The 27,078-nt window shown below is 45.7% G+C and overlaps 1 protein-coding gene across 1 annotated transcript; it reads right to left on the bottom strand.

Moving 5' to 3' along the window:
* Nucleotides 1-3,547: 3,547 nt before the first annotated feature.
* rars1 (arginyl-tRNA synthetase 1) lies at nucleotides 3,548-27,033 on the bottom strand. Its single transcript, XM_080013631.1, has 15 exons — nucleotides 26,900-27,033; nucleotides 24,404-24,538; nucleotides 23,730-23,930; nucleotides 21,463-21,571; nucleotides 20,838-20,938; nucleotides 20,350-20,471; nucleotides 19,747-19,867; nucleotides 19,149-19,278; nucleotides 16,080-16,184; nucleotides 15,084-15,262; nucleotides 12,491-12,600; nucleotides 10,682-10,787; nucleotides 5,390-5,562; nucleotides 4,474-4,721; nucleotides 3,548-3,808 (listed from the first exon to the last, which is right to left on the bottom strand). Exons 1-15 carry the CDS (start codon nucleotides 26,948-26,950, stop codon nucleotides 3,699-3,701), a joined length of 2,001 nt encoding a protein of 666 aa, XP_079869757.1. The 5' UTR covers nucleotides 26,951-27,033; the 3' UTR covers nucleotides 3,548-3,698.
* Nucleotides 27,034-27,078: the final 45 nt, after the last annotated feature.

Below are 27,078 nucleotides of genomic sequence, written 5' to 3'. Positions count from 1 at the left end.
CCAAGCTAGCGGCTAACCGCTAACAGAAAAGAACACCGCCCTCCACACCATCCCCACCTCACGGCCTCGGGTGGTGCCTCACACATACAGCAACCATAATAGTGGACCATGATAAAAGGCCGTTATAAGGAACTTTCTCCCCTCCCTGTCCTCACTCTTTGCGTTTCAGGCGACACGGAGCTGATTTTTCGGTGACATTGATTTTCCGAGCTCGTCGCTCGTGAGGTCTGGTAAACAGACTTCAACTCGGTGTTATCGTCTCATCACCGCAAAGCGGAAATTAAAGGCTCGATTCCCTCAGTGGGCGAGCGACAGCGCGTGACAGGGACGCCGTGAAGCTTCCTGTAACGGGGGTGACCCTCCCTTATTAACTTCCTGTTTTTATTCGGTGAATTCGGACGACCTGGCTCAGGGGCGGAGGGTTCCGAGATTTGTCAGATTGCGTCAGCGAAGAGCAGGGTACACAAACAGCACCGTGGTTTTTTTGGAGCAACTATTGATTTTCTGGCGGCGCAGAATCGTATGAAACAGGGTGATCTGACGCCGCTAATAAGCTTCCGTCGCTTCCTCCGTGGCGGACCCTTCAGAGGTCAACGCAGCCTCCCTGCAACACACACAAACTGCTCCTCTGCTTCATATTTATTTCTTGTATTGATCTAATATCGACTGGAAATCAATTCCGAAACACGACGGCCTTTGTCGATGACATTTCCAAACATTTTGGGTCGAGGTCCGGTCGCCTGCCCCCTGCTGGTCACCCAGCGCCGTGCACGGGGTGTCTGCGGGCATTGTTCCGCACATGCAAACTAGAAATCGAAATGGGTAAAAAAATAAAAAAATAAATTGATTTATTGCAGACTTCCATGTTTTGCCGAATAGTGCAAATAGAATCCATTCAGCGCAGAAGTGAGGAATACCTGCTCTGAACGACCGGTGGACACTTCCTGTCGATTCTGTTTTTATTCTGTTCTGCTTGGATACTGTTGAACGAGCCGTAGAACGTCACCGCGTTTAGTCAGTGCGCACGGTCCATAACGTTCAAGGTCAAGTTTTATCTCATCTTGTATATATTTCGGCTGCCGAATGAGGGATCCCACATTTGTTTCCAAACAATTTTGTCCGGCTGTTCCCGGCGTCGTGGTGACCCCCCGCTGTGCTCGCTCCGCGGGGGCGGACGGTGAATTATGCAAACGTTGCTCGACGTCGTCAAAATCCATCTCATCCATCAAAGACAGACGAACTCCGCGGTATTTAACCGCACGAATATCCACTGTAAACGCATTACATCCAGAGCTGTTGATTTGATCACAGGCCTCCTGCTCCTGTGTCACATTTCCGTTTTCTCTGGAACCAATTGTTAATTAAAGTAATGATTTCTCTGGGATCTTGTTTTTATTTGTTTACCGTCATCTCCTCCGACGCCGACACCAGATTAAATAAAGATATGCTCCGTGCCAAGACACTCCCCAACAGTCTCATTTCATTCTCTCAATAAACGTAGAATATTATGTGCGCTCCCAACACCCACGTGTGCACCATTTGCATAACGCACATTTACATTTCTTATTGATTCTGGGAGTAAAAGAATCCAAATCCAGAGGGATGAAAAAATAAAGAATTAGGCCTCTTTCTGAAGCGCTTCTGGTGGGAGAGCAGCAATATAACAGGTGATAGTGTTGACTCTAAGAGAAGCAGACAGGCGTGTAAGCGCAGGTAGATACCCTGTCAACATTTTTTAAGCTTTTTTTCTGGTGGTGAAATTAAAGAATTAACTAACTTTTAATGTCTGACGGTTAAGAATTGTTACTTTGTCTGCAAGTATATTCAACTTCTCAACCTGCAATGAAACTCTTTATTCATCCTTTAATCGTCAACAACTGCTGCAATAACTCTGTCCTGTGGACGAGCTGTGGGACGAGCAGAGCACAGAACCACCACCAACCCCCTCTTTGGAGAACTATCTATCATGTGTGGGTCTATAAACAACTGATCACTACTCCAAGAGGGAGCGAATCACCACTGCACTGTTGAGACAAATAAACATAGAAACAAACATTCACATGGAAACATACACATTGGACAACAACATGTATTGAAAAACAGTAAATCAGGTCCAGTTGTTCCAGTTACTGTTGTTACTACAACTGGTCACGTGGCCTCTTCCTGTCATAGTTATGGCAGAAAATGAGGGAGAAAAGGAAAGGAAGGCGACCAGGAGGGAGCTGGGCTGCACTCCAAGCAGGTGTGGTGGTGTGTGTGTGTGTGTGTGTACAGGACTTATCCCAGTTGCTTCTGGTGTATAATGTTGGTATTATGCCGCGGCGCCTTGGTCACTTTTAAAACAGCTGCGGTAACAGCAGCGTTCAGGGACATGAACTCTGGATTAAACAGAATCCAAATGAAAATAATAAAACCACAGAATCCAAGTCTCTCAAAAACTCCACAGGGAAGCAGAGGAACGGGAAATGACAGGAGGTCGTACATACCTTACGCCGGCGTTTCCACCTTTTTTCTTCTACATCACTTTCTACGGTGCTGTGCTGATATTTCCGACACAGCATTGACAAATTGAAGTATTAAAGAATAATTATGACTTTGGGGCAGGAACCACGAGGCTCCGCCCCCAGCGACCTTTTCCGACAGTAAAGTGTGGCGGTGAGCGTGGTGCTCGCTTCACATGGACGCAATGTTGACAAAAGCCATTTCATCTATTAGAGATGAAATGAGGAATTGAAGAATTCTGAGGGTGAAGCAGGGACCGTGAGGCTCCGCCTCCAGACGGTTTCCTTGGCAACGTGGGGGCATCCAATAGTCTTCCACCAGGAGCTCCAGGGCGCCGCTCCCGGAGCTGATGTATAATTAACTTCACGGGGTTTTGTTCGTCCCTCATTCAGTTCATTTCTATAAACAAAACAGTTTCTCCTCAGAGATAAAAGCTGTAATTGTCGCGTCGTTGCAACTTTCCACACGACGGGAAGTTTTTAAAAGAGGCGTCACTGTCACGACACCGGAATGTGTAAGGACTTAGTAGCTCCATGGCAATCATTTATTATTTTTATACGACTATTTCTGCTTTGTTTTTCTGGCTTATTGTGTTTATTTGGCCATATTTATTTTTGTTTTTATATTTTATTTCATTTTTTATTTTATATTCTTCAAACTGTTTGTTTTTTATGCCAAGTGACTGAAAACAAACACATACATGTATCTTTATTTATTTTATCCACTGAACATCTAAGCAAACTGTACCAGTTACAATAACAATTGTTGATAGTGTATTTCTTATTGTTCATTTTTTAGGTTTAATGGACAGTGTACTGCCTTTTGTTATGTTTGTTTAGCATTAGGTTTTGTTTATACTGTATTGCCACACTATTGTTGAATTTTTCAGGTTTATTTTATCGTAAAATTTAGATTCATTGTATATTGACAATTTGTTTCTTGTTTTCAGGTTTTCATTGATCACCACGAGGTTTATTGTTTATCGACCGCTCTTCAGATTTCTGATCCTTTCTGTTGGAACATCAAACGGAGTCAGGGCTGATTTGTATGAAAATCATGATGTGAAATCATATTTATTCATGTGGTGGGATCAAAGGAAGTGATGTTTACCAGGAGTGAAAATTATAATCAAACTGTTCTTTTGTCTGATTCCTTGATGAACCGGGTCAGTGTATGTGTCCTCACTTCCTGTGACATCACATCCTGTGAACGGGGTTGATGCCCAGGATGTCGAAGCCCTTGGCCATGATGGCCGCCGTGGCCTCACAGAGCAGCATCCTCCACATGTTCACCTTCACCACTTCACCTGGAGGGAGGAGGTGCTTTTTAGTGACAGAGCCATCACACAGCAGCAGCAAATAGGAATCTCCATTACATCAATCCCCCAGATGTATGTGTATATACACAAACACACACACACACACACACACACACACACACACACACACACACACACACACACACACACACACACACACACACACACACACACACACACACACGCACACACAGTATACATGTGTGTGCGTGTGTATGACACACTGTAAATTAACGAGTCGTGAGCGTCGCCGCCGACTGACGGACAGTACAATGAGTGTAATTAACACCAACTGAGCTGTGCAGAGCGCAGCGAGGTGAGCTAATCACAGGCGACTCCTTCCTGTTTGGACAGGAAGTCGCATACAGGGGTTCATTCGGGAGTCGAAGTGAAATCCAAGCACTTTCAATGTGCCCTGAGGAACCGTTCCCCTGAGCGCTGGCAGGGCAAGGTCCTGGGATGCTCCGCCATCACCGTGTTCAGCCTTGGAAGATACACAGGTACACAGTATACTGAGCATATACTTGCAGTATCTGTACTTAAGTACCTTAACTCCTACCCCTCCCCGCTGTAGTGTCTGTACTTCAGGAAGTGCAGATTGTGTAAAATAAACAAAATGTACTGGTTCTCCACCCCGGCGGGCGGAGGCGTACCGGTGTGGCGGTCCTTCTCCACGCAGTAGCAGCTGTCGTAGAACTCCGTGAAGGTGGTGGCGAGCTCGTAGAGGAAGTCGCAGAGCGTGTGCAGCTGCAGCTCGTCGTGGACCTTCTGCAGGACCTCCGGGAAGCGCACGATGCTCTTCCCCAGCTTCCACTCCTTGTCGTGGTCCAGCAGCACCTGGGTGCTCTCCGCCGCCCGCCGCAGGGCACCGGCGTCCAGGTTGGCCAGCCGGGCGATGGACCTGGAGGCGGGAGGGGTGGGCGGAGAGGGGGAGGAGGTGAGGAGAGCCGGTCTCCACCTTCCTGTCTCTCTACCTCCCCGTGTCTCCCGCTCTACCCCCCTTCCTGTCTCCCTCTCGGGCCTTCCCGTCTCCCTCTCGGGCCTTCCCGTCTCCCTCTCGGGCCTTCCCGTCTCCCTCTCGGGCCTTCCCGTCTCCCTCTCGGGCCTTCCCGTCTCCCTCTCGGGCCTTCCCGTCTCCCTCTCGGGCCTTCCCATCTCCCTCTCGGGCCTTCCCGTCTCCCCCTCGGCCTTGCTGTCTCCCTCTCAGCCTTGCCGTCTCTCTCTCGGCCTTCCCGTCTCTCTCTCTGCTTTCCCGTCTCTCTCTCTGCTTTCCTGTCTCTCTCTCGGCCTTGTCTCTCTCTCTGCCTTCCTGTCTCTACCTCCCCGTGTCTCTTGCTTTACCTCCCTTCCTGTCTCTCTCTGCTTTCCTGTCTCTCTCTCTGCCTCCGTGTCTCTTTTACTCTACCTCTGTGTCTCTCTTTGCCTTCCCATCGCTCTCTACCTCTACCTCCCTGTCTCCCTTCCCCTGGTCTCTCTCTGCCTCCCTGTCTCTCTCTAACCCTGTGTCTCTCTCTAACCCTCTCTCCCTTCCTCCACGCTTCTCTCTCCACAGTCGCCCCCCATCCCTACCTGATGCGAGTGAAGGCGTAGAGCAGGTAGGCAGCCGTGTTGCCGCGGTCGTCCAGCATCTTGTCGAAGGAGAAGACGTAGTCGTTGATGCGGTTGTGCGACAGGTCGGCGTACTTGATGCAGCCGAATGCCACCGAGCGCTGGGCCTTGGTCAGCTCCTCAGGGGTGAGGACCTGGGGGAGCGAGGGAGGGGGAGTCAGGTAGATCACTCTTGTAGGTTATGTGTGAAGCACTTAGGATGAAGAGTCCCGTGGGATATGAACCACCTCTGTTGATCAGCAGTTTGATGGATACAGCCCTGATTTATTTTGTTTTGGCTTTATTTGAAACATATAAAGTATAAATACCAATCCTCAAGTAACGTAACTGAGATATTTCAAATGCAGTGGAGAATAAACTACAGATTTAGAAGTTTCTGAAACAAAATATATACCTAAATCAGTACAGATAATTGTAAAAGGTATTCAAATATATTCCACAAAATCACTCTGCTCTGAAAAAGAAGAAAACTCGGCTCTGATATTCTCTGGAATTAAACAAATAACTTTAGTAAACAACAGAATTCGCGAGCCCGCCACTTGCTAGGTAAGGCAGCATTGCCACAGGGCTCCTGCAGTGTCCGGTAACTGGAAATAAAATAAACACCTTTGAGTGTCAAGCAGCGCTTCTCCTCATTATCCTTCATTCAGCTGTTTAAAAATAAACTCCTCCACCTCTTAAAATAAATGTAAGAACCGCAGGCGGCACATGACCCGACAGAGCCGAGGAGCCGCAACAATAAAAGCGAAAATAATTAATTAAATTCAGAGACCGGCGGAGTGGATTTAATCGACTCGAAAGCGAAGCGTCGGCCTCCGCCTGAACCTGCTTACCAAGAGCGATTCGTACCAGCGGGAGGACAGCGGGATTATGGGAAAAGATCCCTCTGATAGCCGGCATCTTAATTACAGCAGCAGAGCTCGAGACTAACGGCGTCCCATAAAATACGCTTTCAGGAAAAACAGCGTTCGGGATGTCGGGATTTGTTGTAAAAAGTAATGAAAATAATAATAATAATAATAATAATAATAATAATAATAATAATAATACCCCCTGGCAAAAATCTAATGACCAACACTGTCCCTGGCTGCAGCGAAGCAACGTCTCTGTTTTAAGAGACGATGAGGGAGATCCCCGAGTGACAAACTGTGTGGCTGTGATTTGAGTCACTCAGTAAAAAAACAAGTCGTTTGATTTGGTTCAGTCGGTGTAGCTCACGGTGAGCGAGGGAGGACTTCCTGAACGATGAGCGAGAACAGGAGACTCCGTTCGGAAATGTATTCGGTTCAATATAATTTAAGAGTCTTTTGATTCTGTCACAACAATTTAATTTGGTGGAATGCAAAGTGCCGGAGGGACTCCTCAATCATTTCAAAGAATTGTTCGCCAAATTTTTTCCCTAGGTGTTAATTTGTTAATTTATCAATTTGTTGTCATAGCTGTCAATATTTAACGTTTATTAAGGAGACTGTATTTCTAACAGACACCCGCCCCAGGAAGTCTACCCCCACAACCATCCCCCTTCCTCCCAGTTTAACCTGATTACTCTCCGAGGCGCCGTTTGATTGCATGCCCTCCCACTGTGGACTTTTTCCTCCATAATTTAATACGGCGTTTGGGGCTGCCAATATCTGCAACGCCAATTAAAATGTTTGTGCAACATACAGCTGCCTGGGGGGATGGGGTTGTTGCATTAAAGACTCAAGGCTGCCCCTTGGTGGCGGAGTGGGTTACTCTGTATATGTGAGCCGCCGCAGATTTTAGGTATTTTTGGTGCCGTTTGACTTTTTCTTTTTCACGTCATTTGAAAGTGGAGAATCAGAGCTTCACAACAAACTGTGGCAAACTGTGTTTGAGATAATCACCCTCAAAGTTTTCCCAACACTGGCTTCATTCAGCCAGCTCCCATAATGCAAATGGATTGGAGGACCAACAAAGCCACATGGCTACTTGATACCCTGCTGAATGGGGCGATCTCTGCATCGTTCTTGTGTTTGAGGGAATGTTGAACAGCGTCTATTTCAGCTTTTATTTAACAATAAGAATATACATGTTTTATAAATGTGAAATTATTTAGGAGTTTAAAAGTACAGACAACACAGCAAAATGCATAGCCTATCAATAATATTAGTTTTTTATATATCAACCTCTGTGTGTCACTTAATATATAAATGTGCATATGCCAAATATCTTCAAAGTTCTTGGAGTTATTATGTGGGCTAACCCCAACTCTACCCCAGCTACACTCTGAGAGCCTGTTTGGGGCCTCTTTTCATTTTATTTTGGCCCCTGGCTGTATTTGCAGGTAAACTTGAGAATCTTGTCCATTGCTACTGTTCTCCAAGTCCGGGATAACGCCAGTACACGCTGCTAACACTGACTTGGATCTATCGTACTGGTCAGATTAAGGTCCACGATATGATTAAGATCTTACTCCACCCGCTTGTCTTAGTCCAGAACAACACGGAGATGAACGTTTTTTTTACAGACAAGTGAAACTGAAGGATCCTCGTCTTGTTTACGGAAGTGATGTCGCAGTGATGTCTTCGTTTGTGTGTAAAGTAGTAATATTTAAAGGTTGAACTCTATCAGAACAGTTTTACATTGGGACCTCACATCACGTGGAATATGGAGGAATGATCTTCACCTGGACGCTCGCTTTAAAGGAAACCATCGATCAGTGTTGTTCAGCGCTGATCAGCGTCTCGGTAAGTGAATTGTGTTCGCCATTTCATCTAACGGGAATATTTGACTCCACGGTTTAACATTTATCTACTATTTGAAAATCAAACTCGGTTTTGAAAATATGTTGAGAGATTTAAAAAAAAAAAAAAAAAAAAAAAACACACAAAGGAACTCTGCAAAAATCGAATTTTCCTTCTAGAAAGGTTTTTTCAACTTATTTGGCGGCTCGTAGCGATTAAGAAATGCGCGGCAAGTCAGGTTTGGCTGCGGTGGGTCATATATACTGTAGATATTAACTAGTACAGCGGTGCTTTTGAAATTAGTCATTACAAAATATCAGAAACATTGAACTGTGATCATTATTATGGTCTACTAGTAGATTCATTGTACTTCATTGCTAGCGAACAAATCCTTAAATGAGTCGGGAATCTGGAGTCACTCATGCAAAAGAGTGAATGTTCGACTCAAACCAAAAGTAATCACTGAAGTAAATAATAATGTGAAAGGCAAGGAAGATCTGGGTCTTGTCATAATCAATCGTTCATGAAGTCCTACCTCGCTCACCGCGTATTATACCAACTGAACCATACGAACCACGAGTCGGATAAATCAAACCTTTCATCACTCCTAATACTTGTCACTTTCAGTGTGAAACTTGTTGCTATTCTGGCTGCAACTAATCAATTAGATGAAGTGCAGCCTTGCAATTTTGATCTTGCAACACTAGTGCTAGTTTCCATGGTATATTTGATTTAAAATTTGAAACATTTTCACGGTGCCACCTGGTGGGCTCTCATGGCACAGCAGTGGTTGAAAAACACTGGAATATGCTGTTAATATGATATGCATCATGATTAGGGATGTTAATAATTAACCGACAAAAATAACTTTGACCGATTATTACTATCAGTTAGACAGTTAAAAAATTATATATATTAAAAAAAAGGGAAAAAAATGTTTATTGCATGGTAAAAGAAAAAAGGCTATACAACAGTTTTCTAAAATACAACAAATGGGGCAAAACATGCAACTAGCGTTCGGACAATTAGCACAATACCGCAGATACATGATGTCATTGTGTGGTTGAGCTCATTACCGTTATCACCGCAAATAATAAAAACAATTTAGTTATACATATATATATAGATATATATATATTTTTTTCCCTTTGTATTTCACTATTTTGCTGGTGAAAGTTACAGGAGTGATGAAATATAAACACAATAATCATTGTTTAGTTATCCTTGACTGTCTTCCATCCTATGTTCCAGGGCTTCTAGAGAAACTAATCTTTATAGTTGCTCAGGTCGTCACTGGGAGGGATGGTCCGTTAAACATATGGGGGATTTATTTTGTGTGTGTCCCATTGTAATTTATTGTTTCAAGGGCTGTACCCAACTCAGCATGGAGGAGGGGCATGAGTTCCGCCGTGTCCCGTTCCTCCAAATAAAACAACTAAAAACAGTAAAGACACCGTTTTTAGTTGTTTTATTTGTACTGGAGAGCTGTGTTCATGAATAAAAATATATTTATTATTTATTTCCCTTATTTATAATTCAAATTTTTGTGTCCAATAGAAAAAAACAAGGTAAATCATTTTTTTCCGGGGGACAGTGTCCCAATATTTTAATATTGTCGCATAAGGTTAATGATTGGTTAACGAGGTCGGGTATTGGTCAGAAAAAAATCCTAAATTGGCATCCCGAATCACGATAATGTGGACGATTCAATACATTAGGATAGACTATTAGCCGATATTTATATAAGTATACGTAATAATGGTTTGTGAGAATCGAGGTACTGTGGTACTTTAGTTTTAGCGTTTCTCATAAGCTGTAAGATTGAAATAATAGTTGTTATAACATGGTAATAACTTAGTTATGTTATATAGTTATAATTAATAATTTAACCTAACAACCTATCTACCCATACCAATAATTTATCCTGTGAATTTAATCGCATTTTGTATAGTCAGTTTATGTGTTGGCTATTTCTGTTCTGCATTCTTTGACTGTGTATATTTTGCCATTTTGTTTTTCCTTTTATTATTATTCTATAATAATTGTATCATTTATTTTTATTTTTCAGACTGTGTACTCAACTGAAATAAACTGATTCTGATTTATTCTGGTTCTAGGGTTGAAGCTTCTGTAGCCAGATTCGGGCGTGGAGGGTCGGGGGAGGCTAAATTAAGAGAAAGTAAGGCAAAGGCAGTTTCCCAGAAAAAGAGCTTCGCTGAGTAAAACTCCAGACCCGATTTCTTAGAAGATGAGAATAAATTGACGTAAAGAAAACTATTAATTTGTCCTTCTCTCGTCGATTCCTTGGGCTGAGGCTTACAGAGCAAAAAACAACAAAAAACAACCCACCCTTTTCCAGTTATTTATTCTAATTTGAAAGAAAAAAAACTCCAACCTCAAAAAACAAAACATTACAAACCGAGCTCAATCGGGTTTTCAACTTTCAAGGGCTTGAATGAACCCTGCCAAAAAAACACCAACTTCACTATATTTGTTTACCAATCAATTAAAATGAAATAGAGAAAAACAAAGTACTGAGTGGTCCTACCTTGTCTCGGTCCTTCTCCTTCAGCTTGTCCATGGACCTCCTCAGTCCTTCCTCAAGAAGGTCCACCAGCCGCACCGTGTCTCCAGAGCGAGTCTTGAACTTCTTCCTGTTCAGGAGACAAACGCAGCTTGTAGGTCAGTTCCACCACAAAGACACAGGAAACCGATTGAAGAACTGATTGTCTGCTCAATATCTCTACAACAGCTGGGTGCCAGTGATAAATCACAAGGACTTGAAATCTCCTACATATGTCAACCTCAAGAGCTCCTCCATGGTGCGCTGGATTCTAGACTGTGTCCTTAGTCCTAGACTGTGGCAAGACTGTTTCTTATCTCCTACACTGACTCTTAGCTCCAAAACCGTCTCCTAGGTCCTGCACCAACATGTCCCGCACCAACATGTCCCGCACCAACATGTCCCGCACCAACATGTCCCGCACCAACATGTCCCGCACCACCGGGTCCCGCACCACCGGGTCCCGCACCACCGGGTCCCGCACCACCGGGTCCCGCACCACCGGGTCCTACACCACCTCCTTCCATCTCCCGAGGACGTGCGCCAGCTCTGCACCCCAGGAGGTCGGCCGAGCCAGCGCTGACATTGTGCCTGACTGGTGCGTGGTTTTATCCTGTTGTTGTAAGTGACGTGAGACGGCCGTGACCTTTGATCCAAATGCCGTTTTTTTGGGAGGCCGGTCATCCAGGCTATCAGGACGGACCCGACCGAAGATGTGCACTCCGTCCAGACTGGACCAAATCTGTCAGGAAAATCATCTGGACGGAACGTTCAGTAATTCAAAAGACTCAACTGACCCGAATGGCGCTGATTATAAGAAGACCCACTTTCAAGACCCATTCTTGGAAAAATACTTTTAAGACTAAATTTTGTTGATAAAGAAAATCATTTTATTTCAAAATAATCATAACGCAGCATACAGCCATATGGAGTGTGTAGATGAACGTAATGCTGAACTAATTTCACAAGTGGGAGTTCCACCCGGAAGTCGCCAGCAACATGCTAAGCTTAGCTCAAGCTGGTTGGCGTCCGACTGAGTCAGTCCCACTGTGGCGTGTGCCAACGAGTCCGACACACAGGAGCTACATTTGGGGTTCCCAGTGAACGACGACGGCGACGGAGAGCGAGCGGTGGACGGGACGAGGACGCTGTGTCGGCGTTGTTCCACAGGCGGAGGGCACTGTGTGTGTGTGTGTGTGTGTGTGCGTGTGTGCGTGTGTGTGTGTGTGTGGGAACAAACTGAAACACTCCTCCTAATGCGCAAGCTTTATTTTTTATTACCATCTATTGATATTTAAAAGTGTAGATCCCAAATATAACATAACCCCACTTTTTCAGACTTATTTCCAGGAAATTAAAACCCTGTCTTATATTTCGGTCAATACAGTTATGATTGTGTATGGATGAATATCAATTCATTGGCAATTTTTAATTGTAATTTTTTCTTGTATATTTTAATGTTATTTTTAGGTCAGCATTATTTATCTTAAGGTTATTGTTAATTGCATATGTTTTATTGTTCGTTGTTTATTTTGGGGTTTATAAATATATATTTCCAGGTTTATTTCCAAATAATCTACTAATTTTCAGGTTTATTGCCATTTTATTTTTCCATTTTTATTCCTATTACTTTATTGTTTTAGCCTGTTGTTTTTGATGATAGCTGTGACATTGCAACCCCCCAGGGTTCAATTATCTATCTCTGTCCCTCTCTCGCTCTAAACCTGCAATGTATGCGTGCGTGCGTGCGTGCGTGCGTGCGTGCGTGCGTGCGTGCGTGCGTGCGTGTCTCACTTGTCCTCCCCCAGCACCACCCCAAAGCCAGCGTGCTCCACACGGGTCACCTGGGGGTCGTACCACCCGATCATCTGGGCCACGGCGAACACCACCTGGAAGTGGGTGCCCTGCAACACACATACACACATTACAACACGATACAAGATACACACCACATAGACACACACGCTCAAACAAATACAAAGTTATACCGTATCAGTGTTTCCCATAAATTGATTTATTTGTGGCCAGCTTTGACCGCCCCATATTGACTTTCTAGTTTTTTTGCTATTTTAAATGGGTAATGACATCTCATTTCGTTGTCGAGCTGCGCGCAGGGCAGGAGGGGCTGAGGGCTCTGCACTCTCGCTTTCTCTCTCACAAACACATTGACAACAGAGCCGTCTGTGAACAGCACCTCCTCTCCGTGCACACTCTGAATCGGACCCAAACGCACGTGATCCTGTTTTGATTCAAACCCGGTACCCGCTTCGCCACGGCAGCAGCTCCTTAATGATCGGTATCTACCAGACCCCGGGCGTGGCATTCCGGTGCCATGCCGGGCTGCCGATGGAAATATCCGCCCTCCGGTGCTCCCAAAACGTCCCAGGCGCCTTCACTAAATATCACCTCCGAATTCATTTGTATGACACGCCGCTGCTTCCCTCTCCCGTGCAATTCGCCTTCCAACTTTTGGTGGAGAGAAACGGCAGCGCCGCTGGTCAAAGTCATTACGGTCGCGTAGCCAATCAGGCGGTTGTAAATGTTTTCACTGCAGATAACATCCAGTTCATACAAACTGTCAGTTATTTGTAAACATGTAACATGTGGAAAGTATATGAAAGGTAATTAAGGACAAATTATTATTATCTACTTTTTTTTTTTTTTTTTACAAAAATAAGAATAATGAAAAACCAGAGCCTGGGGTCTGTTCATCTATCATTCAGATCACGCATTAAAGCCATCGAAAATAATATGATGTCGTTGATCAAAAATGCGAGTACGTTTTGCGTCCTCTGTGTGTCCCCTGACGGAGGCATCGGGGTGCAGTTTGCACCCGTCTCCCTCTGGCGTAATGGAGACATCGGAGAGGGAGCGGTCACGTGTCCCGTTTCTCTAAATAAAGCATTGTGTTTTTCATTTTAGACGTTTCCTTAGCGTGCGTAAGGGGGACGCTCTCTCAGTCACTCTTAACCCCCCCCCCCCCCCCCCCCCCCCCGCTCAGCTACCACCACAAGCAGAATCTAATTCTGTGGGAAACGCCGCTGTATGCAGCATCATCTATATGTATTAACACATCTGCATCTATCTTCTAAATTGCGTGAAGAGAACCCAGCCACCTGGGAGCAAAAGTGAATAATCAATTACCTGGTCAACAGAAAATGAATGGAACTAAAATTTCAGTCACTGTAATTGATTAATTCAGTAAGAGTGTAGTAAAATATATGTATATATATTCTATTCACAACCTGACCAGATGTAAATGTCTGACTTTGTTCCATAATATAAAACAAAGTGGTGTTTTAGACATGTTCAAGTTAGTTTCACTCTGAACTAATTGAATAATGAACAAATCTGATTTTCTGGTTATAAAATACGTGTTCGTTTCAGCCCCACATCCATCCTATATCAATCCACCTAGGCACTCTACATCCTCCCAAGCTACATCCATCCCACATCTATCCATTCTAATTCCAGCCTGTATCCATCCATCAATCCATGCTACATCATTCTACATCCATCCATCCATCCAGGTTTTACTCTATGTTCATTAGGTTTGGGTGATATGTCAAAATGTTCCAACCATCAGCCCAACAACAGGCGACTGTCAATATATCTGCGTGTTTTGCAAACCATTCTCATTGATCTCTCTCCTGCTCCTCATCGCCTCTGTCTGCAAAACTAATTTCTGACGCTGGTGTAGAAGGTCCCCAACCTCCACCTCCCCTTGGCCCTGGACAATCCTCTGCAACTGTCGTGCAGAGAAGAAGTGGCAAAACCTACGCTGGTCTAAAGCGTCAACACACTCCAGAAGCTGCACACGGCTTGAAGCTGACTGGACCCGTCCCATAATCTCTCCTCTGATTTGGTGGACCGTGGTGGATGTTAATCGAGCTTCTGATTGGCTGAGTGTGACGTCACTCACTGTGATATCAAAGCCACGCGGTTTGCCAAAAGCGAGGGCTATCCAGTAAAATAAACAGCCCGTGTGATTTCGCCAGAAAGTGAATGACACAGAGAACCGAGGTCCATCACTGTCGGCGGCGACACACTCGTTTTTTTCAAGACAGGTTAATTATTTGCCGAGTTGAATTCCCGAGGAGACGGACCATTAAATTAGCAAAATAAAAAGGACAAAAATCGGGCCAAAAAAACAACAAAAAAAAAAAAAAAAAAAAAAAAAACAATCACCGACTGACTCAGCCAATCACCCAAGCCTGGTGTCCATGCTCCAGTGAACCAACAGGCATCCATCCTATTTCCCTCATCCCACCAACATTCCATTCATCCTCCATCCATCCACTCTACGTATCCTATATCCAACCAACAGTAAATCCATCCTTCATTCACCCAAATCATATCCATCCAACATGCATCCACCAACCCCCACCTGACCACTGTCGGTGACGTAGATGATGGCGTCGGCTTCCTCTTCGTAGATTCGGTGTCGCAGAGCGGCGAGGTCCGACGTGTCGTAGGTGAAGCCTCCGTCCGACTTCACCACGGTGAGAGGGATGGATTGACCGGGGGCGAAGACGATTTTACGGCCTTCATCCATCTCCACCACACCTCCATCATCACACACATCAGAGATTAGATTAGCCACATTATCCACCAGGCTCTGGACGGTCAAGTGTACATGTACATAGCATAGAGCGTGTAAAATACTACCCAAAACAGCACCAGAGCAGTTGGACTGCTAAACCGATAAAACAATGAGATTAGATATAACATTAGATATTACATCAGATTAGCATCAATGATAGAATAGATATAACACTAGAGAAGATAACAATATAATGATAAATTATAATATAAATAATACTATTATTATAGTGAGATTTAACAATATGCAGAAAGAGGGACAGAGAGAGAGGCCTACACGATGTCCATATTTATGAAAGCGGAAATGAAAGAGAGGAAGAGACAGATAAAAGAGGGACGGTACACAGAGAAAAAGGGCAGGATGAGAGAACGAGGAGGTTAAAACAGAGGAGGGAAAGGCGAAGAGAAGAGAAATAAAAACGCGACGGAAAGGACGGGATGAGAAGTTGGAAATAGAGAGAGAGACAGATGAGGAAAGGAGAGGGAGATGATATGATGAGATAGGGACGTCGAGCGAGAGGTGCGTCCCCACAGCACCGTTTAGACAACACCGTCCCCATGTGGTCATACAGTGCAACTGATGCTGCAGTGTTATGGTGTTACAGTAAGGGCAGTACAAGGGCAGTACAATGTGTGTTACTGAAGTGGTATTATAGTAGTAACACACTGTGATGTACAGTCTTACTACTATGTGTAGTAATGCAAATGTATTATATTTCAGTGTTGTTACTACAGTGTTTCTACAGTGTGTTACCACAGGGTGTGTTACTACAGCGAGTACCTTTGGCCTCCAGCTCTCTGATCACAGCGGTCATGGCCTCCTGGTAGAAGGATTCTCCTCGCTCTATGATCCGGATGCCCAGGCAGTCATAGACCTTCTGGAACTCTGGGACAACAGACAGCCATTTAGTTTTCTATCCGTCTATATATCCATCCATCTTTTGTGGGAGATCTCCTCTGCGCCAGGCCTCCTCCGGGGAGCCTATACCGATTTGCCGGCTGAGGTCATGGATGAGTGCGGGAAGAATTCAACATATGGTTTCTTAAAGCTTTGAGAAAATTTTACAACAGCTGGGAACTTTGTCCAAGTGCACATCGCAGGGTTCACCGGAGAAGTAAAAAAATAATGTGGTATTAACAGATGTACACCGATCGATTGTTCCAATGGCACCTGTCAAGGGGTGGGATATATTATTATTATATATACGGTTATATATTATTATATATATAGTGTTATATATTATGTATATACACTGTTATATATTGTAATATATATATATATACACTGTTATATATTATTATTATATATATTGTCATCCATCCATATTATAATTATACATATAGTGTTATATATTATTATACATATAGTGTTATATATAATTATTATACATACAGTGTTATATATTATTATTACTATATATATACTGTTATATATATATATATATATATATATATATATATATATATATATATATATATATATATATATATATATATATACTGTGATATATAATATATATATATACACTGTTATATTATTATTATATATATACACTGTTATATATTATTATTATTATTATTATTATTATTATTATTTATTGTTGTTATTATTATTATTATTATATATACAGTGTTATATATAATTATTATTATTATTATATATACAGTGTTATATATTATTATTGTTATTATATATACAGTGTTATATATTATTATTGTTATTATATATACAGTGTTATATATTATTATTATTATTATTATTATTATATATACAGTGTAGTGAACAGCAAGTGAAGAGTCAGTTGTTGAAGTTGATGTGTTGAAGCAGCGTAAGGATCTGAGCCACTTTGACAAGGAGCACATTGTGATGCTGGACGACTGGGTCAGAGCATCTCCACAAGCACAGGTCCGGTGGCTGTTCCCGATGTGCAGTGGTTACTACCGACCAAAAGTGTCCAAGGAAGGACGAGTGGTGTAAATATGCTGAGCATAAAGGAGGCGTGCTTATTCATTGAAAGAGCTTAAGCGTTGCCTTGTGACTACACCCAGGGCTCGAAATTGCAACTGTTTTGGTCGCATACGCTCCAGAAATGTAATCTGTGCGACCACAACAAATAATTGGAAGCATTTGTGCGAGTGCAAATAATTGTTCTGGTTCAACATTTTGTTTTTCCCCAGTCGAACGTCCCTTACTCTTGGTTAGTACCCTCGGTATGGGCCTCGTGAGTTGACAGGGGACCATTCTAACCAATAGAACGACAGTTTGACGTAAAGGACCAGTGTGTAATATTTAGTGGCATCTAGTGGAACCAACTTGGCAGAAATGGAATATGATGTCCCCAAGTATGTTTTAATAAGTGTACAAACCCATGAAAATAAGAATTGTTATGTTTTTGTTACCTTGGAATGAGTAGACTGAGCCCTTCATATCTACATCGGAAGCGCGTACGCTTCCGATGTAGATATGCGGAAGATATGAACGGATATCCGTAGATATGAACGGACATGACCACCGTGTTGCACCGCCATGTTTCTACAGTAGCCCAGAACGGACAAACCAAACGCTGGTTCTGCATAAAGACTTGTGCGTGTGTTGCAAGTGTCGCTGCCACCGCAGGCTCTCCTGCAGAGCCGCGTTAAACCCCGACACAGCTGACGGTTGGATTCCTGATTAAAACGTTCTACACCTAAAACTACGTAGGAACCAGAGGGTCCCCCTCTGGAGACGTGCGATTGCCTCGGCCCCAGCAAAAGAGAAGAGGGAAGAGGCACGGAGAGCCAGGGGATCACATTTTAAATCCTGGCCCCGGGATACTGGGTAAAGCCCCAGTGGTGGCCCTACCGGTCCTTGTTAAGGCTACTTTCACCGTTTGATGTTATTTATCAAGCGTGCCGTTATATTGTTGTTTACCAATAAAAAATGACGGACATTGTTGGTGTTTCTCTCATTTTGCTGGGTGCATCTCACTTCCTGAAGTTGGGAGCACCAGTGCCACCAAATAAAGAAAAAGCTCATCTCGAGCCCCGACGTTCACGGTCCACAACGTTACCGTGCAGATGCAAGATAAGGACAGCAGATAGGACAGTGTACGTCTCCCACTCCCATGATGATATCACCGCTGCAGTAGATAATCAGGATTATCAAAGTAAATAATCCATATCTAACAATGGGAAGTGATTTCCTGGACGCCGCCAAACACTCAAGTCCCTGTCTTGCTTCAGCACTGACTGGTGCATATCAATGCGAGGGCCGAGACAAGCGACCGCAAACATGTCGAGCGACAACGGGTTTTGCTGCGTCATACAAAAGTACAACTCGCATGGTTCTCACCTCCCACGACTAATCTACAAGTCTGTCCGACATCGTTGACTCAGATTCAAGGGTTCTTTTCCAAATCTCCAAGAACCGCGGATTGGCTGAGATACGCGTGTTTTGACTGCGCTCATCGGTTCTCCACCCTCTGAATATTCCGTGGGCGCTCCCGACTCGCGCGCCCCCGTGTCGCCGCGGTAGCAGACGGGCGTGTGATCCAGCCGGCGAGTCAGGTGGCCGAGCGCCGCCCTCCCTCGTGTCCGTTAACGTCGCTCCCCCGCGCTCGACCACGTCGAGCACCGCGGCGGGAGAATACTGCCGCGAGACCTCTGCCGCCGGTTGGAGACGCAGCAATAGAAATTGTATCCCTAACCCCTCCTCTTACCCTGCGCGCGGAGAGAACCCTCTCCCTCCTCGTACCGGGGTCACGGTGTGAGCAGAGGTTTTAGGAGGGAAAATGATGACTCGCCCTCGCCCCTCGCCCCCCCCCCCCCCCCCCCCCCGCCATGCACATCCTCAGACGACGGGAGCCGTTACCTTTCCTGGAGACGTCACAGATGAGGTTCCAGGCCTGGAGGAAGTCGGGTTCCTTGCTCTGCAGCCGGACCACGCACTGGTAAGCCCTCTTCTTGAAGTCCTCCTCCTCGTCAAAACGCTTCTTGGACTCCTGTTAGCACAGCAAAACTTGATTATAAAGTACCATATCACACTCAAACGGTTCATCATTCGACCGTCCAAAATTTTGAGTGACGATCAGCGTAGGGCAACGTCCAGCGTGGACCATCCCCCCCCAGCCCACGACTGCCTTTACTCTAAGAGGGAGGAGCTCCGGTTGGAACACTGAGGGGACATCTTCATTTCATGGTGAAGGGATTCCACTCGACCGGAGCCTGCGCTCCGCTCTCCTCCCTGTCGCCGGCTGAGGCACACAGCGCATTTCGGGGGCGGTGGGAAAGGCATGCTGGGAGATCTGGGTCAGCGTGGGTCGGACCCACTCGGGTATGTAAGAGTTACTGGCCCGGCGCCAACTCTATTTCGGAGCGGAGCCAGGGGAAAGACGTCGTTGGGAGGGTTCGCCAGAGCACAGCGCAGGCAGGCAGGCAGGCAGACAGGCAGACAGACAGACAGAACCCACCTTGTAGAAGGCCTGCAGGTCTCCTATGGGCGGAGAGACAGACAAGTAGTTTGGGAACTTGTCCTGCAGGTGGGCGATGAGCATCCCGAACTGGGTTCCCCAATCTCCAACGTGGTTCAACCTGAGAACGGCAGAGCGACGACAAGTTCACCGTTTGTTCTGCTCCAGAGCGTCACCTCCTACACTGTTCCCTACAGTGTCTCCTTGCTCCTCCACCGTCCTACCCTGTTCCCTACAGTGTCTCCTTTCTCCTCCACCGTTCTACACTGTTCCCTACAGTATCTCCTTGCTCCTCTACCGTCCTACCCTTTTCCCTACAGTACCTCCTTGCTCCTCCACCGTCCTACCCTGTTCCCTACAGTGTCTCCTTGCTCCTCCACCGTCCTACACTGTTCCCTACAGTGTCTCCTTGCTCCTCCACCGTCCTACCCTTTTCCCTACAGTACCTCCTTGCTCCTCCACCGTCCTACCCTGTTCCCTACAGTGTCTCCTTGCTCCTCCACCGTCCTACACTGTTCCCTACAGTGTCTCCTTGCTCCTCCACCGTCCTACATGTCCTAACACCTCCCCTAGCTCCTCCTCTGTCACCTGCCCGGTGCTCACCTCAGCACGTCGTAGCCCAGGTACTCAAACAGGCGGCACATGCTGTCCCCGATGATGGTGGAGCGCAGGTGGCCCACGTGCATCTCCTTGGCAATGTTGGGGGAAGAGAAGTCCACCACCACCTGACGGAGCGAAAGCACAGGGCGCAGGAAACAGCTCTAGCGACCCGCTCCTTAGATGATATGATTCGCATGTTTAAAAACAGACCGCTAAACCATCTTTCTAACGCTGCTTTGTGCTGGTTCTGCACTTCAGACAAGTTCTCATGGAGTTTGTATATTTTTTCTGTGTTTTTATTCATGTTTATATTCATTCAGTCTGACGCAGGGCCTTCATTTACTTTTCCAGACCGACCCGTGGCGCGTACGTACTGCAGTCTGAGGAACGTCAGCCTCGCAACAGTCGTACTGAAGGTCAGCCCTTACTTCCACTTGACCCTCTGATCCCAGTCAGGCAGTGCTTTTATTTTGAAGGGCGGCGGGCAGTACCTTCTTCCTGGAGGGCAGCGGGGGGGGCTGCACCCCGCTGAGCAGCAGGTTGCTCAGGAGCTGGGACACGAACGGCCTCTTCAGGTGGATGTTGATGAAACCTGAACAACATGGAGACAAAACAAAATGACCTTCTACTTCCATTTGGCAGCGGATGATCCCAGGAAACACTGCACTGGGAGGATGTTACTACTAGTTACGGTAGTGGTTAACAAGGAGGTTACTACTAGTTACGGTAGTGGTTAATAATAACTACCACATATTGGGCTCAGTAGTCACTAGTTAGAATAGTGCGACTAGTTAGCATAGTGCCACTAGTTAGCATAGTGCCACTAGTTAGCATAGCGCCACTAGTTAGCATTGTGCTACAAGTTAACATAGCGCCACTAGTTAACATAGCGCCACTAGTTAACATAGTGCCACTAGTTAACATAGTGCCACTAGTTAACATAGTGCCACTAGTTAACATAGTGCCACTAGTTAACATAGTGCCACTAGTTAGCACAGTGCCACTAGTTAGCACAGTGCCACTGGTTAGCACAGTGCTACTGGTTAGCACAGTGCTACTGGTTAGCACGGTGCTACTAGTTAGCACAGTGCTACTAGTTAGCATGGATCTTCTCACCTGGTCCAGCGATCTCAGTTTTCTGGATCAGCTCGTTGTTTGGAATGTTCTGGACGATCTTCTCTGCGATCTCCCTTGGATTCACCTTCACGCCCGTGGCCTTCAGCATCTGGAGGCACCAACAACCAGCTGAAGCTCAAATACCATCAACTACTGGTGAGCAACTGCAAGTTCAACACCATCAGCAGATCTGGTTCCTCCCGCGTCCGTCTAGATTTATTTTGGGTTTTTTTTTAAATCTTTGCTGTCATCATGCTGGACGTCCAACACAGAGTATCAGTACGTAGGAGTTAGAGTTAGTCTGCAAGTGGAGTTCAACTTCTCAACCCTCAATGAAACTCTTCATTCATCCTTTAATCATCAAGCACTAAAGCTGAACGACTTGGGAAATATTCATATCAGTTCATCTCATTCCATCACAACCGGTGGGCGTGGCCGACAGGAAACAGCCGTTTACACCGCGTTCGAAATGATTATGCAAATTGGACTGAAGTGTCCTAAACATTTAATTTTCAACTTTCCATGAACTCAACTCATGGATGGTGTTGTGTCTCAGGGCTCTTTGGATCACTGGAATCAACCTCAGACACCTGTGATCATTAGTTTGCCAGGTGAGCCCAACGCAAGGAAAACGACTTAAGAAGGACGTTCCCCATTATTAAGCAGCCACAGGTTTGGCCCGATCCCAAAACGCAAGAGATGCTAAATGTTTGGCTGTCTCCGCGGTGAGGATCGGCGTGCCGGTGGGACACGGGGGGGACCGGGCGAGTCGGGCCCGACACGCCAGCCGCTGGACACGACGGCAGGGGATCACTGGAGCGCTGAGGCGCATGGACTGTTTACATATTGGCCTGCGGGCCCCTCGGTTCACGTTGTGGCCACGAGCCTCCCTTTGTTTAAAGACTGAGTGATAGACACGAAACCAACCGCTGCTGCCTCCTCGCTCCCTGGCGCTGCGCCGGAACACGCCTCCACGCATCACCGACCTCGGCAACAAGTCGGGAGTTTTGCCGTTATCGGGATTTTATTTTATTTTATTTATTTTTTTACATTTCGTCCATCCTAAATAGTACATTTCCATCTCCTCTGATAGCGTTTAACCATTGGTTAACGAGGGACGGCTATCAGAAGAAAAAAATGGATTCCGGGAAACAATACTCAATGAGCATCCCCGCCCACGGACGGAGGCCAGCTTCCAAATACATACACCCGATTAAAAACACTAGAAAACAACCACTTCCACGAAAACACAACATACAAACGATATTCATGGATCCGACGTCCCAGGAAAGATAATTAGTGACGGGGTCCGTCTGGCTCCGTGGGCCCTGGAGGTAAACTCCTCATTTGGACTAAAACCTTGACGCAAAAGGAAACTCCAGGGCTGGGCCATAAAACCACCACTGGGCCTTTCACCATAAAAGCAACAACGCCAACAGCACGTGGTGCGGCAGGAGCGCCGGTGCTCGCTCGGCCCTCTCCCCGCCCCGCGGGCGCTCTCCGCTGCGGCGGGTCTCCCGTCAGAGAAGGACTAGAACTGGACCGCGCCCTCCTCCCGGCCCCAGCCCGGCACTGCAGCCGGGGAGCCATCACAGAGGGAAGCTGACGTTTTGAGGGGGGTGCGGCCGGACCCGCTCAGAGAGTCCCCCTGCTCCCGACGTCGCCGCATTATCATCACAGAGCGCAGAGCAGACGACAACGCTGTTTATAATATATATTTTAGGGCTGCAGTGACCATATTTGAAAAGAACAAAAAAATAAACGATTCGAATGCTGAAATTTGCCGTTCGATCGTGTATTTTTTAATATAAATAAATAATTGGCTATAAATTATAAACACGCTTACGTTAGCAAATCAATTCACATATGATGAGCAATAAAGTTGAATATAAGTTCTCTTAGTTCGTTGCACAGTACATTTACATTTACAGTAAACGCACATTAATTTTTATTTTTCCCCACATTCATTTTCACTAATCCTTTCGGGGCAGTAGCTCAGGAGGTGGAGCGGGTCGTCCAGTAACGAAAGGTTGCCAGTTCGATCCCCGGCTCCTCCTGGTAGCGCGCTGATGTGTCCTTGAGCAAGACACTTAACCCCCTAACTGCTCCACGGGCGCCTCCAAATGGCAGCCACTGCCCCTCGACACGTCACTTACGAGGATGGGGAGATGCAGAGAGATTGCAAGTTCCCACGCTGCGGCGCTGATGAGGGAGTAGTGTCAAATAAATAAGGAACAAAAATCTGAGAGTACACACACTGCTTGTACCTGTGACATTGCCATGGCGCTGTTGCACTGGTAGTCTCCAAACTTGGCCTGCTGGTTGGGGGTGACGGCCAGCGGGGCGTCCTCCAGCTCGGGGCAGGACGCTCGGATCGCCTCCCCGAAGATCTGCTGCAGCCGCTGGTTGATGTTCACCATGAACTGAGCCGACTGACCACTGGGGGCGCTGTCCCCGCCCTGCAGGCTCTGGAGAGGAGGAACCAGGACTATGACTACAAGAAACATCACTTATTAACCATTATCCGAAAGTGTAGTCACACTGACGTTCGCCATGGACTGGCCACCGGGGGGCGCTGTCCCCCGCCTTGCAGGCTCCGAGGAGGGGGGCAACTATTACACACATCTCGATCGATATAACAATGTCTAGGGTTTTATCACAATATCTATATTAGAACAATATCTAGTCTAGCAATATCGATATCAATGATATCACAATATCTATATTATATCGATGTCTCGTGTCACCGCAATACCATAATGACATCTTGTCTCATATGATAATATCGACATTATAACATTATCTACTGTTGTATCACAATAACGATATTATATTGATATATCGCCTTGATCAACATGAAATTACTTTGAATTGGCTTCCAAAACTGGGATAAATACAGTACACTTGTTGGTTGTACTAAGCAGGTTGTTTTGAAACTGACCCTCTTGAGGATGTTGAGCCGGTACCTCAACCTGGCGTTCTCCTCCCGCAGGTCGCTGAGCTGAGGAGAAGCTTCCATGCTCTGCGGGTTCCTCAGGCCCTCGATCTCCTCGGAAAGGCGCTGGATCTGCTGCTCCTGGAAACAGTGGAATGGAAAACACCTTTATTGTGTTAGAACGGTGTTCTTTTTTTTTTAAGCTACATCACACTTTTTACAATTAAACAATTCCACGGCGACGCCGCTATCCTGTTCAGTGAAAACCTCATAAACATGCGGAACAGTGCTTATCAGGGGGGGACTTTACAGTCTACAGTCTCCCTGAATTGTAGTTAGTTGTAACAAGAACCAGATGAAGTTACACAGTGACGTGTATTACTTTATTACTATTCATCTTAATAACGTTTGAAAATAATTCCTTTAAGTATTGCCAGAAGACCATTTGATTTAACAAAGTGCAGCGGCGTGCAGCTGGGGTTGCCACCCATCCCTTATAATACGGGATCATCCTGTATTGGAAAAGAAAACGCACCGTCCCTTACTCAATCAATAAGGGGACGCGACTTGTCCCGTATTTTCGTGCACACCCTACTCTAATGCACACACCACGTTTTCACATGCTTGGAATGACATGAGAAATAATAAGACCAAAAGACTTTCACCAGACACAGCGGAGAAGTATTAAATCAGAACGACAGGCAAGTTGTCAGTCGCTCCACGTCATCGTTGCCCTGGTGACTGAGGCTCGGACGCACAGGGTTTAAAAAATGTCGGTTGATACCTTCAGCTCAAGTCCGCCCATACAGAGAAAGAGGCCGACCAAATACACATCCGAACCACGGGACCACGATTGGGTCAGTCCTGTCAGTGAGAATGGGTACAAGACAAGGCTTGCCAGAGAGTATTTTCTGTCGCCCATGTAGGACCTTCCGACCTGAAGGTGCATTCATGCAACTGTGCTTTACTCTCATTGTCTGATTGGTCCAGATCTTAGTCCATGGTGATTTGGGGAAAAAAAAAAAACACATGAAAAATAAGATACTTCATTAAAGTAAGTATGTCTGTATTTATACACAATTTATTTCCAAAACATTTACTTAAAAAAAACAAAAATAAAAAAAAACAGTGTCCTTCCACCCGACCTTGCGGCGGACACGGCGGACTGGGAGGGATCCTCGATCGCGACAGGTTTCCCTCGGTGCGACCGGACCAAGTGGGGTCGCCAGTCAGGAAAGGAGCGGACGGAACATCCATCCTGAGAGGTGAGTCACACTCGCGTTAAAGAATAGACCAAACAAATCTGAGAAAAGCCCGAAAAAAGTTATGAAACAAGAGGAAAATAAACAAACTATGCAGGATTCAATGTAAACTCGTAAAATTGTTACTCCTACTAGGTTTAACACAACACGGAAAACTGTAATACATACCTAAAACGACTAAACTGGACCCTGTGCATCGCTGCCTGAAGCAATTTTTATTATTATTATTACTATTGAGCACTAATAGTGAAGCAAGACTTGCAAAGGATTCGTTCTGAGCAAAAAAAACCACTGAAATGACTCAGGAGTCCTGAGTCAGGCAGGGAAGGTTCTTTGACTCACAAACTGATATAAATCACTGAAGTCAGTGAGAGTCGAAGGCAAAAGAGTCATAATGAATGCGACCGCTTTACTCTTTGGATTCCATCGAAATAAACAATTCTGACACTGAACCCAGGCAACCAAGAGCCGGACAAATAGAACGACTCTTTTTACCCAGTGACTCGGTCTGAACCGTCTCGCAAAGCAGAGTCGTAACCTTTCATCACTGCTGATAGTTCTGTGCTCTTATGTTTGTAACCTTGACATTTCAGGACATTTCATGACATGTCACTGCATAATGTGTGACCGTGTGTATATGTATGTGACAAATAAACATCTTCAACTCCTGACGTATCCTGTTTGACGCCAGGTCTCTTCTGCAAATGACATTTTCATCTCAATGAGACGTTTCTGGTGAAATCATAATGAAATAAAAATGTACATTTTAGAGTAATTGCTTCTATACTTTTGAGTACAAATGCCAAGGTGTCATTTGTACTTTTACTTGAACACTTATCCCACCACCGACAGTAAGAAGTACTACTGCTCAATGTCAGAAGTACTACTGCTCAATGTCAGAAGTACTACTGCTCAATGTCAGAAGTACTACTGCTCAATGTCAGAAGTACTACTGCTCATGTCAGAAGTACTACATGTAGTGAGTCAGGTCAGAATTGTATTCTTTTCAGTTCTACTACCAGTTGCGTCAGCAGTGATGCTGCGTTCAAGTCAAATGGGAATCGCAGCCTGCAACCACTGACGTGAGCAGTGTTTCCAAGTACGGCGTCCGGAGCTCCCGGCTCTCCCACAGGCCTTGAACGCAGCATTAGCCCACATGTTTGCGTCGTGGTCGAAGCTTCGAGACTCCATGTTTATAAGCACTGAACGCAGCGGCTGTTAGCTTAGCCTGCTAGCTCACCTGCTGCAGCAGCCGGCTGCTGTAGTCACACGCCGCGTCCCCGTCTGCCATGGTGCCGTCGAGCAAACCGCTGCTCCGGGAAACAAACTGGGCCGAAGTGAGTGACGGAGCCGAAGAGCGGCGACAAGAGCGGCCCTGAGAGGCAGCGGGAGGGGAGCGCCGCAGGACGCTCCGCCCCC

The sequence above is a fragment of the Zeus faber genome (assembly GCF_960531495.2).
Source record: "Zeus faber genome assembly, chromosome: 14".
Taxonomy (NCBI): Eukaryota; Metazoa; Chordata; class Actinopteri; order Zeiformes; family Zeidae; genus Zeus; species Zeus faber.
This window is presented reverse-complemented; position numbering and strand designations above follow the sequence as displayed.